Here is a 13839-nt window from a genome sequence, read left to right on the forward strand (position 1 = left end):
CGAAGAAGTGACCAAGAATCATGGAGGAGGAAGGTGCAGCGAATTCTGCAGAAAATCAAGAAAACTTAAAATCAGTCGAGTCTCAGTTCTCCCAGGACCTCAGAGGGGCTCTAATCACGACTGTCCTAAACATAGAGACACTGGATGTAGACTTTTACAGGTAGGCCTTGAATTGTGGATAACTTTTGAAAAGGATGCTTAGAAAAGTGTGCGTCATGATGATGAATGAAACATTTGTTTGGGTGCAGAGTACATTATCAGGGCGATAATTCACGTCATTAAACCGGAACCAACCGGTTAAACAACATCAAGAAGAGAGAAGAGGACATTACACTTTTGATTTGATCAGTCTGAATATCTGACATAAAATCTGTTAACTCTGCTTAGCTGTAAAAATGTTCTTAGCTGTAGCATGAGATGCAGTTTGTCCATGTGTTCTGGAGTGTTAAAGTGTTGTCTGGTAAAGAGTAGGTGGCACATGCCTGTCCGGGTTTATGTAGAGCAGGTGACTAAAGATGTCTGCAGCTTCTGAGAGTTTATACCTCACAGTAATTGGTTACATTCACATGTCAGTTACTCACAGCATAAAGAAGGATGAGTGGGTGGGCAGGTACCTGTGGGTAGAGACGGGCAGAACTCTCTCGATAATTGGATGTATGCCTGATGATATGTCCAGTGTTAATACTGTATATGTACAATAGGCCTTTATTTTTATTTTTTTAAAGGGGAACGCATCTTTGGGTTCCCAAAACCCAGCGCTTGTTTGGAGGTCAAATAATTGGCCAGGCTCTTGTGGCAGCAGCAAAATCAGTCAATGACAGTCTCTATGCCCATTCTCTCCATTGCTACTTTGTACGAGCAGGTATGGTAGAAATACATCTGCAACTTATGACTTTATAAGTGCAAGGCACATGTGTGTGTTTTTAAAATACATATATTGTATGACAACTTTTTTATGTTGTCTAGGTGACCCCAAGGTGCCGGTGCTGTACAAAGTGGACCGCACAAGAGATGGTCGCAGTTTTTCTGTCCGCTCTGTCAAAGCAATTCAACATGGACAGCCCATCTTCATCTGCCAGGCCTCTTTCCACCTTCTGCAGCCCAGTCCTGTTGAGCATCAGTTCACCATGCCTATAGTGCCTCCACCAGAAGACCTCCCAACTATAGAGGAGCTAATCCAACATTATTTGAAGTAATGATGCTCACCAGCCATACTCTGTTCTCTCAAACGTGATATTTTAAGTAATACATTTTTATTGTGATTACAGCAAGCCAGATCTTACAGAAAACCTTAAACGGGGTCTTAACAAACTGCTAGCGAGTGAGGTTCCCATTGAAATAAAACCTGTCAGTCCACCAACATTTAACAGAGCTTTTGTAACCGAGCCAAAGATGATATTTTGGGTGAGAGCTCGGGGATTTATAGGTAAATCTCATGTTAAATAATCAACTCTTTTAGGTAGACCATCCTCCAACTAGCATATTACACTATTTTTGAGTAATTTTTCTTGACTTTCTAGGGGAAGGAAACATGAAACTGCATTGCTGTGTCGCTGCATATGTATCAGACTACGCTTTTCTGAGCACTGCCCTCCTGCCATATCCTAACCACAGGGCCATATTCTCTGCCTCCCTGGACCATGCCATGTGGTTTCACAACATTTTCCGCAGTGATGAGTGGATGCTCTATGAGTGTGAAAGCCCATGGGCAGGTTTGTTTTTGTTTTTTATTCACATGTACTTTTTCAGCTCTATATTCATGTGGTTATATTTTGCCCTTATAATTTTTTCCTTAGTGGCATTGAAACTTAACTTCAGATTGACAGCCTTGAATTTTTGAGCTTCTATTATTGCTTTGTGTCAGATTGCCCCACATTTATTGAAGGTGTAAGGATGTTTGTTTCTGTTGTAAACTCAAAGAGGACCATGAGTCTGAAACAAGTCAAAAGGGTTTAATGAGTATCGCACAGGCAAAGTGAATAATGAGCACTACAGAAAGGATCGAAAGAAAGTCCTGAGTAGTGTGTGTTTACAATTTTGTGTGATTGAGAGTGTGAGTTTGTCTGTCTTCTGGATGTTTTTGTGAGCTCCCGTGCAATGGCAGGGCCACCTGGAAGTCGCTGTCCTGTCCTTGACTCAGAGAAACATTCTGTTCTATGCATGTGCATTTTACTGCTGTTCACAAGTCATTAACAGTAGCATTAGTACATTGAGATACAAGATCAATAGTAAAGCACATTGCTAAATATAGATCTCAGACTACTTTATAAAGGGCAGGTCAATCAAAAGAACAAATTACTTTAAAAACTATTGATTTGGTTAACGATTAATTGTTCATTTTGGTTTGTTTGTATGACATTTGAAAATAATGCCATAATGTAAGTAATCTTAAGTAAAAATCTGCTGCAACTTTAACATAACCTGTATTACTTGTCAAATTCTTATTTTGTCCTGTAGGAGGCAGTCGTGGGCTGGTCCAAGGCAGAATGTGGAGGAAAGATGGGGTTCTGGCAGCCTCATGCTCACAAGAAGGTGTTCTCAGAGTGAAACCAGCAAAACTGAGCAACAAACTGTAAATGTGTAAATGCTACTTTTAATAATTCCATTGATTGTGATGTAATTTAAAAACATATTTATTTATACGCTTAACACAATTTATACTATTCTTTTCTCAAATAAATTATTAGCTAGTCTCTTTCAAAATTGTCCACCTGTGTTCTTTGCTAAATTTTGCTATGTTAGGCTCATAGACTTATTATACAGTCTATGGTTAGGCTACTACTACAATACTGAAACATACAATTTATTGTGTTCATGATTATTTGTGGTTTTCATATTTTAGAATATGAGCATATCATACTCACAGATGGGAGCCATGAGCCAGATTTCCCGATTGATTACATAGTACTTTTTAAAATTCACTAATATTGAACCCGATCAATTCTTTTAGTGACTCGACCCTAAAACCTGCCATATTACAACAAAAATCAAAATTTTAACAATGTTGATGCTCCCCATTTGTATTGAATACTATTGGCCTTTAGAATGTTGTGATGTCATCTGAAACCCAGCAATATACAACCATGCACATACTGGGCCTGTTCCAAGAAACAGGTTTAGGCCAAACTTAGACTTTGTTGATCCTGAAAAGAGGTCAATTTAGAGTTTTCTGTTTCACAGAGAGGGTTAACCATGGTAACTCACTGTGAACCTAACATGGTCTAGTGCAGGTTTTATTTCTTTAACCTTAAGGTTGAACAGAATTTGCTCCTGAAGGAGACAGTCACAACATGCACTTGTTTTTCATAATCTGTTTGTCTTTTTCTCTTATCTTGTCTTTTAAATTATGTAACTGCATTTTCTATTTGCTGCTGCCACTTGGCCAGGACTCCCTTGAAAAAGAGGTTTTTAATCTCAGTGCGACCTTCCTGGTTAAATAAAGGTTAAATAAAGGTTAAATAAAATAAAATGAACCAGATGCACCTAATTAAGCAAGAGTTTAATGATTTGACCCAGTCATTTATGCTTTACACTTATTTTACTTAGATGACTTGGAAGCATGATCTTTCCTCAACACGTGTGTTGGGAAGTGCAAATCGTTAGATTCATGGATGGATCATGCTTTACTCAGTGTAATTCATGTACACTTTAAAATTTTGATTTATGTAGGACACAGAGAAAACTTAACATATTAGATTAGCACAAAATGGTAATTAGCTAATTGAATTTAAAATCTGACATAAAATATTAAAATCCTCATTTTAAACCTTTAAAGTAGGCTGGACACACTCACATGTTCCTGTTTGTCGGTTGCTAAGGGTTAGCGCCCCTAGTTACCGCTATCTCCCATCTTGCAACAGAAAAAGCTACATCCATAAACCCTGCGCTTCTAATACTGTCTATAATATTCCCCTTTTTTGCCATGTATGTCGACGAATGACCGGATGATACCGTTTTACCATCGTTTAAGGTAGGCTCAATTATCCGTGAAAACAAACAAATGCGAAATGTTAGCAAATGTAAGGTTAGCCCGGCTAGCTACAGAGCTACAGAAAGCTCTAAATCTGTGGTTTACAGTTGCTGCTTGCTGCTTTACAGCTTAAGTAGCATCATAGCATCATAGCACATTCGATTGCTAACAGCCTTTATAAGCATGAGTTATGTGATTAGGTAACAATAACGTAACAGTGTTTAGCTTTAGTGGACCCTAGTGTACATGTGTGCGTTTAACCAGAGCAAAAACACTGCGCGTTATTGCTTTTCCTGGTTTGCACTTTGCTTTTGTTCACATTTTGACATCATCCCAAATAAATTAACAGTCTTTTTTCAACTTTAGGTTTATGGCTTTACAGCTACAAGAGAACACAAATAATGGATAAAGATCAGCATAACACTGTGATCTTTAATGCTTCGAAGAGGGAACTGTTTACCATAAACAACGGATACAAGTTACTGCAGAAGAGACTTCGGGCTCAATGGAGGGTTCAAAGGTGAGTGTTCTTTTTCAGGGCCAAGTAACCATTGTAATAAAAGTGATTTAATAATACTTTCAACATACCTTCATTGTCACCTATAGTATGAAGGAGGAATTGACACTGGAGAAGATGAAAGGGGGTAGATTGTGGATCACTGCTGGTCCAAGGGAAAAGTTCACAGCATCAGAGGTTAATAATTATTAGGTGAAAAACACAAGCACATCTTAATCACATTTCATGTAAATACTTTGACAGTCTGTCCACTTTTACAGATGGAGGTACTTAAGCATTACCTTGATGAAGGGGGAAATGTACTTGTAATGCTGGGTGAAGGAGGAGAATCTAAATTTGACACCAATATTAACTTTCTTCTGGAGGACCTGGGTATAATGGTCAATAATGGTATGTCTGTAAAATGTTCGCTGGATTTCTCTAGATTCATTGTTTTTTAATACTTTCATCCTCAATGTCATGTAGATGCAGTTGTGAGGAATGTATACTATAAAAACTTCCACCCAAAAGAGGCACTTGTATCCAATGGTGTCTTGAATAGGTTTGTTATTATTTTTTGTCTTTTTAATTTGATCTCAAATTACTGTCAAGACATTCTTTCAATTTTTGTTGCAGGGAAATCAGCCGAGCTGCTGGAAAAGTTATGACTGGAATTACAGAAGATGAAAATGTGGGGAATAATGCGCAGTAATGTATCTGCTATTTTCAGAACTTGATTTTTGTAACTGAATTAAACATAAGCAAATTTAACCTCATATTAATTGGGATTTCACAGAGCTTTAACATTTGTCTATCCCTATGGTGCTACACTGAGTGTAATGAAACCTGCTGTAGCTGTTCTTTCAAGTGGCTCAGTCTGTTTCCCCCTTAACAGACCTGTTTTAGCCTTTTACCAAGGAAAGGTAAGTTAATTAAAAAAACAAAAAAAAACACCTATTGCATTTGTTCCTCTAGATTAATATATGAATACTTTTTCTCTGTTTCTTTAAGGAGGCTGGCAAATTAGCTGTACTGGGTTCCTGTCACATGTTTAGTGACCAGTACATAGACAAAGAGGAGAATGGTAAAATCTTGGTGAGTCAGTGTACTACTTGTGCATCAGTTAGAAGTATTTAAACAATATCTAAAATCTGGTTTATTTTCAGGATGTTCTGCTGCAGTGGTTTATGACTGATACAGTTCAACTCAATCAGATTGATGCAGAAGATCCAGAGGTATGAAACTGTCGAGGAAAACAGCCTTTTCCTCTTGTGTTTGTTAGTTTCTGCTTAGATAAAGAATACACCTAAGCAATAGTTGGAGTAGGAGTCTGCATTGACATTCCCATGCAGAGACTGAATGTTCACACTTATACAATCAATTTTATATGTAAGCTATAGTGGGAGGCTACCATAGTTTAGACTTGGCGACTGTCCGTTGGTGCAAACCTCTTGGCATGTTGCACCGACCAATCAGAATCGAGCATCCTTCCAGGGTGTTGTCTGGATAACATGACATCATCCCCATCAGTAATTCTTGGCCTATTATGTAGTTTGCATTGGAATTGTCTTGACATATATCTATGAGTCTCACAGCTGTGATCACAGTCCTTATCTTCGCATCACCTCAGTACAATAATGTACTATAGCAGTGGTTATAGAAAATAGCAAAGGACAGTTATTTATCCTTACACAATCTATTTGTGAACAAATATATATATATATATATATATATATATATATATATATATATATATATATATATATATATATATATATATATGGAAATTAATTTATTTGAGCTTAAACATGTACATAGGTAAAATAGTCAATGAATAGCTTTTATTTAAAATGTCGTTATTTAAGTCTATAAAACAGTGATCAGTGTACATTATTGCTTACAATCATTCACTCACTTTCAACCCTCAGATCACAGATTACACCATGTTGCCAGACACTGGAAGCTTGTCTGAGCAACGGCGAGTTTGTTTACAAGAAGGTGATGAAAACCCCAGGGACTTCACACAACTCTTTGTTATGTCACTGTTTAACATGTCCACCGATACGTTGCCCCAAGTTATTAGGTAAGATGATTATGTTTGAGATTTTTTAAAAGATGGTTAATACTATACTGTGAAACATTCCAGGAGACAAGTTACATAGTCTATCTCCATGAAGACAGGCTGGTGGCAGTGAAAAACATCTGTGATTAAATAAATGTAATATACCGGTAGATGAAATGAATGTTTCATACTGTGGAACATTCTAAGCAAAGAAAAAAAATCTATAAAAACACCATGTAGAAAAGCAGGTGGCACCAAAAAAGCTACATAGTACATTTTTTAAAGGTGAACCTGTTTCTCTACAGTGCCTACAAGCAACTTAATGTTAAATCTGAGCCACTTCAGTTGATCACCCCACAGTTTGAAACTCCACTTCCTCCGCTACAGCCTGCTGTAAGTCATCATACATCTTATAGTGAATAGTAATTGTTCCAGTTCTCTAGCTTCTGTCCAATTCCAAATTGTATTACTGTTTAGGTATTTCCTCCTTCTACAAGCGATTTACCTCCACCAATGCTTGATCTGTTTGATCTGGATGAGTCATTCTCATCTGAGAAAGTACGCCTTGCACAACTCACCAACAAGTGTATGTTCACCTTTAAGTGTTTTTTCCCTTTAACTGAATTCTCTAAAGATTAGTGAGTATTTCAACCCTCAAATGCTTATTTTTCCAGGCACAGAGGATGATCTTGAGTTTTATGTGCGAAAATGTGGAGAGATTTTGGGGGTAACGGCAAAGTTGGATAAAGAAAAGAGAGACGCCAAGCACATTTTGGAACATGTCTTTTTCCAAGTTGTTGAATTCAAGAAACTCAATCAGGTAACATGAATTATATGCTTTAAATTACTACCACAACTGCATGTTATAATTATTGTCACTCTTACAGGAGCAAGATATTGACACAGAGGTGCCTTTCAATCCATTATGAGCAATGTATTCGGCTAAGGCCATTCATATACCATGCACTACTTTTCTGTTTTTTGTAAATCGTGTAAATTCAGCTCTGCATTCCTTAATAAAACCTTTCTACATTGATAAGACATTTTACCAATTCAACATTTTATTTAATGGTTAAAATAATTTCAAACATTTAAATGTATAAAATGAAAACAATCAAGGAGAAAGTCTAGGATCAGGCTGTTGAGAAGGTGGTTGTTTGGGACTCCAAGCTGACTCAGAAGCACTCAGCTCCATGGTGACTTTTGGGCTCTCGGATTTAATAATGGAAACATCCCAGGAGATCTGTGAACCGACCAGGTCACTGTATGACCGGTCACAGCTGGTAGTCTTCTCTTGTTTTGTAAGGAACAACTGTGGTGTCGAAGACTTTCCCTGCAGAGGCACGTTTAGGTAGCAAACATCTGTGTCTGGCTCATTTATGCTGGACACAGATAAAACTGGAGATGGAGAGATGGGTTCTAAGGAGGTGGAGAGGGAGGCAAGTATGGAAAGCCTCGTATTAGACCCACTGTTGGCCACATATTCATTGGAGACTCTGGATGTTGATAGCTGATCCAGCGACAAAGCAGACAGCAAACTCTGTTCCTCAAAAAACTTTCTGTCAAGCTCAGATGGGGATGAACACTCAAAACTTTTCAGATCTACAAAAAGTAACACACAGCTAAAATGAAGCAATTCAGTCATGTCACAGTGAATTTTGACCAGTTTGTTGACTTACCTTTGTAAACAAACGCTTTATCCATGGTGTCTTTGGGCTTGTGGAAGACAGGTGAACTAGATAAGGCTACTTAATTGGCCCAGCTGGAGGTCTCATCAATCTGAAGAAGGCGGGCTGCTTTTCAATGTAAAGCACATTCACTTCTACAGATAAGAACATCTGATTATAGTAACTTTTAACAATAGTTATTTATGGTTATAAAAAGCCATGGTTTTCCTGCCTTTACTGTTATACTTTCAAGGCACAGGGTGTACACAGGGTATTTTATCTAGCATTCAATATTTTATCATTTCCATTAAACACAAAGCAATAACAAGTATAATTTAAATTGAACAAAATGATTCACAAGGCCTGGATAATGTTACGATTTTTCAATACCATAATTAAATTAAATGAAAATTAATGTATTACAAATATTATTATTATTATTATTATTATTATTATTATTATTATTATTATTGTTATTATTATTATTATTATTATTTTATTATTATATTAAACACTGTATTATAAATGATAAAATACTATTAATATGAAGGAGGACTGCAGGAACGTAATCTTGTTTTACGCGCAGACGCAGTGCGCACTGACGTCACTCGCTAGTCAGTGGGCGCGAGATAGAAACCAGAGCGCGGACTACTAAGCTCCAGCTGGCTGCAACTATCTGCGCTACGGATCGAGTTTGAGATTGTTTTATACATGAAAACATAAACTGTAAAATACTAAACTGGCACGCTAATATTCTGCACCCTCAACGGGACAAATCGGTGCTTCTTCGTAACGAGAGAAATCAAGGGAAATGTCCTGGTGGCCTCGCAGGTAGGCTTCTAGATCATTATTTTCGGTGACGCATTAACTGTCCTCATTTTATGGCGTAAATTTTAATTAAATATCAGACTAACAATGTATGTAATCAGTGGCAGTCTGATTTGTTTAATACCGTCAAAGTTGGTCATTTCGTCCCACATTTTCCCAGTGTGCCGCGTTTTTCCGGGACAGTATCGCGAAGGTACATTATATCTCCGGACACCCTTTAACCCCTCCTAGAATGGGGTTTTGATTTATTTTATCATGTCATGTATATTTACTAAATCCATTTTACTTGTAATCACACCGCGTGCTTTATGGTTATTTTTACTACGCCCAAAGTAGGACCGCGATGTTGCATCTGGGCGGGACAATCTACAACCTACAGTGTTCTTGTCTCGAGTCGCCTCATAGTTTGCAGTGCTTTCAACACTACATTGTTTATCTACAGTGAGGATGCAGAAGAGACCGTGCACCAAGACACGGACTCCGATGTAGCAGACCAGAGGGATGGTGGGAAAGTGAAGGTGAAATGGACACAAGAGGAGGTGAGTGGAAACTTCAGTGGACTCCAGTCTGAGGAACTGCAACAAATGACCTTTTTTCTTCTTAGGATGACGCACTGAAAGCCTTGGTTCATCAACTGGGAAATACTGACTGGAAACGTATTGCCAGTTTCATTCCAGTGAGTTTTTATTGCATTTTTCAGCATTTGATTGTGCACGAGTGCTGTACGAAACACTGTGTTTTTGTAGGCCCACAGTGAACATCAGTGTCAGCATCGTTGGTTTAAAGTCTTGGATCCAGAATTGGTTAAGGGTCCATGGACCAAGGAGGAGGATGAAAAGGTGTGTAGTGGAAATGTGTGTCTGATTGTCTCACCTTTATGAGCAAGTAAAATTTAAAGACAAAAATATACATGTAACCATTGTGTATGTTGTGTTGAATTGTTGTTTTTTTTTGTTTTGTTTTTTAGGTTATTGAGCTTGTAAACCGTTATGGAAATAAACAGTGGGCAGTTGTAGCCAAGCATCTCAAGGGGAGACTAGGAAAGCAGTGCAGGGAGCGCTGGCATAACCACCTCAATCCGAATGTGAAGAAGTCATCCTGGACAGCAGAGGAAGATCTCATCATATACAAAGCTCACTGTCTGCTGGGAAACCGTTGGGCTGAGATTGCAAAATTACTGCCTGGACGGTAACTACAGTCATGGCTTAACTCAATGTGTTTTAATTGTATAAACCCCCCTGATAAACCAGTCTTTTCCCTATTTAGGACTGACAATGCAGTGAAGAATCATTGGAATTCAACCATCAGACGCAAGATTGAGTTGGGGTTTTATACGGGGGAGGTAATTACCTCAGAAGAACTTGATGAACTGTTGGCCAAAGTTGATAAAAATGTACAAGTAAGGTTTTATGTACACTTTTAGATTAATGAAACATGTATAAAAATCAATCTTCACAAAGTGTTTCTGATTACAGGTTTCCAATTGCTCAATAGATTTTGAACAAGACCAAAAACATGGTGTGCATCAAGTTGTAAGTAACTTGTTCCTTTTATAATGTAGAATGTGACTTTTTATTTACTGATCAAAAACTCCTTTTTTGCCTCCTTTTCCCCCCAAGGAACTTCCGATCTCAGTCCCTACTCGAGCTGGACCAAGTAATGATGCCACCACAAAGGCTGACACATCAACAAAGGTCAACCTGGCACCGAAAGTAGATTCAGACACTGCAGACATGATTAGCACCAGTTGGGTGGTGGACAGTTCAGGCTTTCTGTCTCCTACTGGCCCAGCCCTGAAGGAAATGCTTGATATGGTAGATGGGGTATGTAACAATTGGTGGACAAAAAAAAAATATTATACATGTAAATATATTACATGTTCTGTATTTTTCTTATTTTGCTTTAGGACCTAGATGGATGGTGTAACTTTGCTGCCTTTGATCTGCCAGAAGAAAACCCCAGCCCTGAACGTCACCAGTTTCGTCTTGAAGGCAGTGCTTTACAGGAGCTGAGCAAAAGCAGCAAGGGAGAGCTCATCCCAATCTCTCCTGGTGGTGTCACACCTCCTGCTATACTTAACCGTAAAAGTCATAGACGCATCGCTTTGTCTCCTGATACCAACAACTCCAGGACTCCAAAAAGCACACCTGTCAAAATCCTACCCTTTTCCCCATCACAGGTAAGTCTTTATCATTAAGTAGCGCATGATTTAATTACATATCACTGTTTTTAAGGGGTTACGTAATTGTATGTTTATAGCATTTAACTGTATTTGCCATTTCAGTTCCTTAACATGTGGACCAAGCAAGATACCCATGACTTGGAGAATCCGTCTCTCACATCAACACCTGTATGCAGCCAGAAAGCCTCTGTGATGACACCACTGCAGCGTGACAAGACGCCTTTAATTCAGAAGGAAAACTCTGTGTATGTATTTCCTGGCTTGCAAAAAAATTTTGCAGGTTGATCTCGTTTTTACATATCTGCATCCCCATGTCCAGGTTTGTCACACCAAATTACAAATCCGAGCTCTGTACAACCCCACGTACTCCTACTCCTTTTAAAAATGCTATGGAAAAATATGGCCCATTGCAGCCACTGGTGAGTGTTTCATGTGGTTGACTGTCTTGCAGTGCAGAGTGGCTAACTTTTTATTTCTACTATAGCCTCAGACCCCAAATCTTGAAGATGATATAAATGAAGTGATCCTCAGAGATGCTGGGATTGATTTATCTGTTGCTTGTTCAACGCCTCGCAAAACTACAGTAAATATACTTTGTTGTACTCTTTCACATTTATCATATTAGATAAGCAATATTAAGCCAAATAATCATTTTGTATCATGTTTAGGTATTTTTTGGAAAAACACTAGGCAAGGCATGTTGATTTGTACAGCACAGTCGGTACACAAAGTAATTCAAAGTGCTTTACAGAATAAGAAAGACATTAAAATCACACAAATCAAAACATTAATAATCATAAAATTAACATTGAAAGATTTTTATTCTGCAATCTTCTGTTTTAGTCATATGTACAGCTAAACAGAACTGTTTTGTGCCTGGATTTAAACATTGTCAAAGTAGAAGCCTGTCTCACATCTTCAGGAAGATTGTCCTAGGTTTTAGCTGCATAAAACTGAAAAGCTAATTCCCCATGTTTAGTCCTGACTCTGGGCACCAGCAGGAGGCCGGTCCCTGAAGTCCTCAAAGTGTGAGATTGTTCATATGGCACTAACATGTCGGAGATGCACGTTGGTGCTAGGTCATGGAGAGACTTGTACACAAGAGCTGCTTTAAAGTCTATTGAGTGGCATGCAGCATAAAACCAGGGTGTTAACAAAAAGGTCCCAGGGCCAGCTAAGTCACCTAAGAGTTATAACCATTTGAAAGGCACTCGGTACTTGTAATGTATAAGGTGTGAGGACCCTTATTCAATCTCTTCCCCCACCCAGATGTCACTTAACAACTACTTGAGCTGCTTTAGAGTGTATATCATTATAATAAAACAATCTTTAATGTCCCAGTGTTTATGAAAATAGAAAAAATATATATATATTACCATAAGTACTTAGCTTTGTTTAATTGTTCTATTTATACATCGCAAAAATTACGTTTTTTTTCTCTACATTTTTGTAACATTTTCATTTCCTTTTCAAGCACCGCCCACCAATGAAGAAGGTGCGCAAGTCATTAGCTTTAGATGCTATGGATTGTCACATGACACCATCATCTAAGCGTAAATCTATGAAAACTGAGGCTAGACGTTACATTAAGGTGAGCTTTAGTTTGTGGCTATTAATCTAGTTTGATTTTATGTAATTATTATTTTTGTCTTTATTTCACAGGAAGAACCCATGTTAATTTCTTTAAACTCAACATCATTTTGTAATAGAAGCCATGACAATATCTTGGATCAGGGTTTCCTTTTGGGACCAAGTGACAATGCTTTTTTTCCTAGTGCTCTACACATGCCTAGAGTAAGTATACTTGTGTGCCCTAAAATGTATTCTTAAGTGTTATGTATAATTGTGTCTTTCTTTTTCAGATGACAAAAGAGTGGGAAACCGTGGTATGTGGACAAACGAAAGACCAACTGATTATGAATGAGAAGGCAAGGCGCTTTCTTCGTTCACTGAAGTCACATGGTCATAACAGAGCACTCATTTTGTCTTGAAACTACTTTATATTTATTTTTTTACTGTACACTCTTGAGAAGAAACCACATCAATTTTGTGATGTGAGGCTAGACTGTTCTGTATTAGTAATTTTCAAAACCAATTGCAGGTGGGTTCCTTAGAAAGTAACCCAAAAGCAAGTCACAAATGCCCAGTTTAAAATGTACATGCATTATGTTCTTGCTCTTAAAAAATGGAAAAGGAAAGTACCGCCATTGGTTGTATGATGTTTCTGTAACTTAACTGTTTTAAATGGGGATGATCCAGGTTGTACCTCATGATCAGATTTCAAATTTTGGAAGTAGATATTTCAAAGGTGATTGATAATGTGTGCAAAAGATTGGCTGTAAAATGTTATTAAAACATTGCTGTTTTCAATGTAATGATCAATCAGTAAACAGAAATTATATTGTTAGCATCAGGAAGGGGTAGATGGAAGATAAAATACATATACTGGGGTATTATGTTTTATTGGCACTATGTAAATAACTATTTTTGTCACAATTTTCATAGAATGCAATAAAATGCAAGATATGTATGTTTGTCTCACGTGTCTTAAATAAAAATACCACTTTTGTAGGTTAAATTTAGATATAAGAAATTACTACATTGCTAACTTATAAATAGCATTAATTATATAGG

At 37.6% G+C, this 13839-nt stretch overlaps 3 protein-coding genes across 3 annotated transcripts; all 3 read left to right on the plus strand.

Moving 5' to 3' along the window:
• The first annotated feature begins 1 nt into the window (after window position 1).
• Window positions 2–4420, plus strand: acot8 (acyl-CoA thioesterase 8). Its single transcript, XM_033966345.2, has 7 exons — window positions 2–160; window positions 726–862; window positions 967–1192; window positions 1269–1426; window positions 1521–1712; window positions 2458–2572; window positions 4337–4420. The coding sequence occupies exons 1-7, from the start codon at window positions 21–23 to the stop codon at window positions 4377–4379; spliced, it is 1011 nt and encodes a 336-aa protein (XP_033822236.2). The 5' UTR covers window positions 2–20; the 3' UTR covers window positions 4380–4420.
• On the plus strand, window positions 4372–7567 carry ift52 (intraflagellar transport 52 homolog (Chlamydomonas)). The gene is made up of 13 exons (XM_033967201.2): window positions 4372–4490; window positions 4577–4664; window positions 4748–4877; window positions 4953–5028; window positions 5103–5174; window positions 5263–5389; window positions 5478–5561; window positions 5633–5701; window positions 6395–6549; window positions 6834–6921; window positions 7006–7114; window positions 7203–7348; window positions 7416–7567. Exons 1-13 carry the CDS (start codon window positions 4372–4374, stop codon window positions 7455–7457), a joined length of 1305 nt encoding a protein of 434 aa, XP_033823092.1. The 3' UTR covers window positions 7458–7567.
• Window positions 7568–8833: 1266 nt separating this feature from the next.
• On the plus strand, window positions 8834–13733 carry mybl2b (v-myb avian myeloblastosis viral oncogene homolog-like 2b). Its single transcript, XM_055221721.1, has 15 exons — window positions 8834–9026; window positions 9466–9562; window positions 9628–9699; window positions 9770–9862; window positions 9991–10211; window positions 10290–10422; window positions 10499–10555; window positions 10643–10846; window positions 10930–11202; window positions 11308–11450; window positions 11525–11624; window positions 11690–11788; window positions 12680–12796; window positions 12868–12999; window positions 13068–13733. The coding sequence occupies exons 1-15, from the start codon at window positions 9007–9009 to the stop codon at window positions 13194–13196; spliced, it is 1890 nt and encodes a 629-aa protein (XP_055077696.1). The 5' UTR covers window positions 8834–9006; the 3' UTR covers window positions 13197–13733.
• The last annotated feature ends 106 nt before the right edge of the window (window positions 13734–13839 follow it).

The sequence above is a fragment of the Periophthalmus magnuspinnatus genome, chromosome 5, assembly GCF_009829125.3.
Source record: "Periophthalmus magnuspinnatus isolate fPerMag1 chromosome 5, fPerMag1.2.pri, whole genome shotgun sequence".
Classification (NCBI taxonomy): Eukaryota; Metazoa; Chordata; class Actinopteri; order Gobiiformes; family Gobiidae; genus Periophthalmus; species Periophthalmus magnuspinnatus.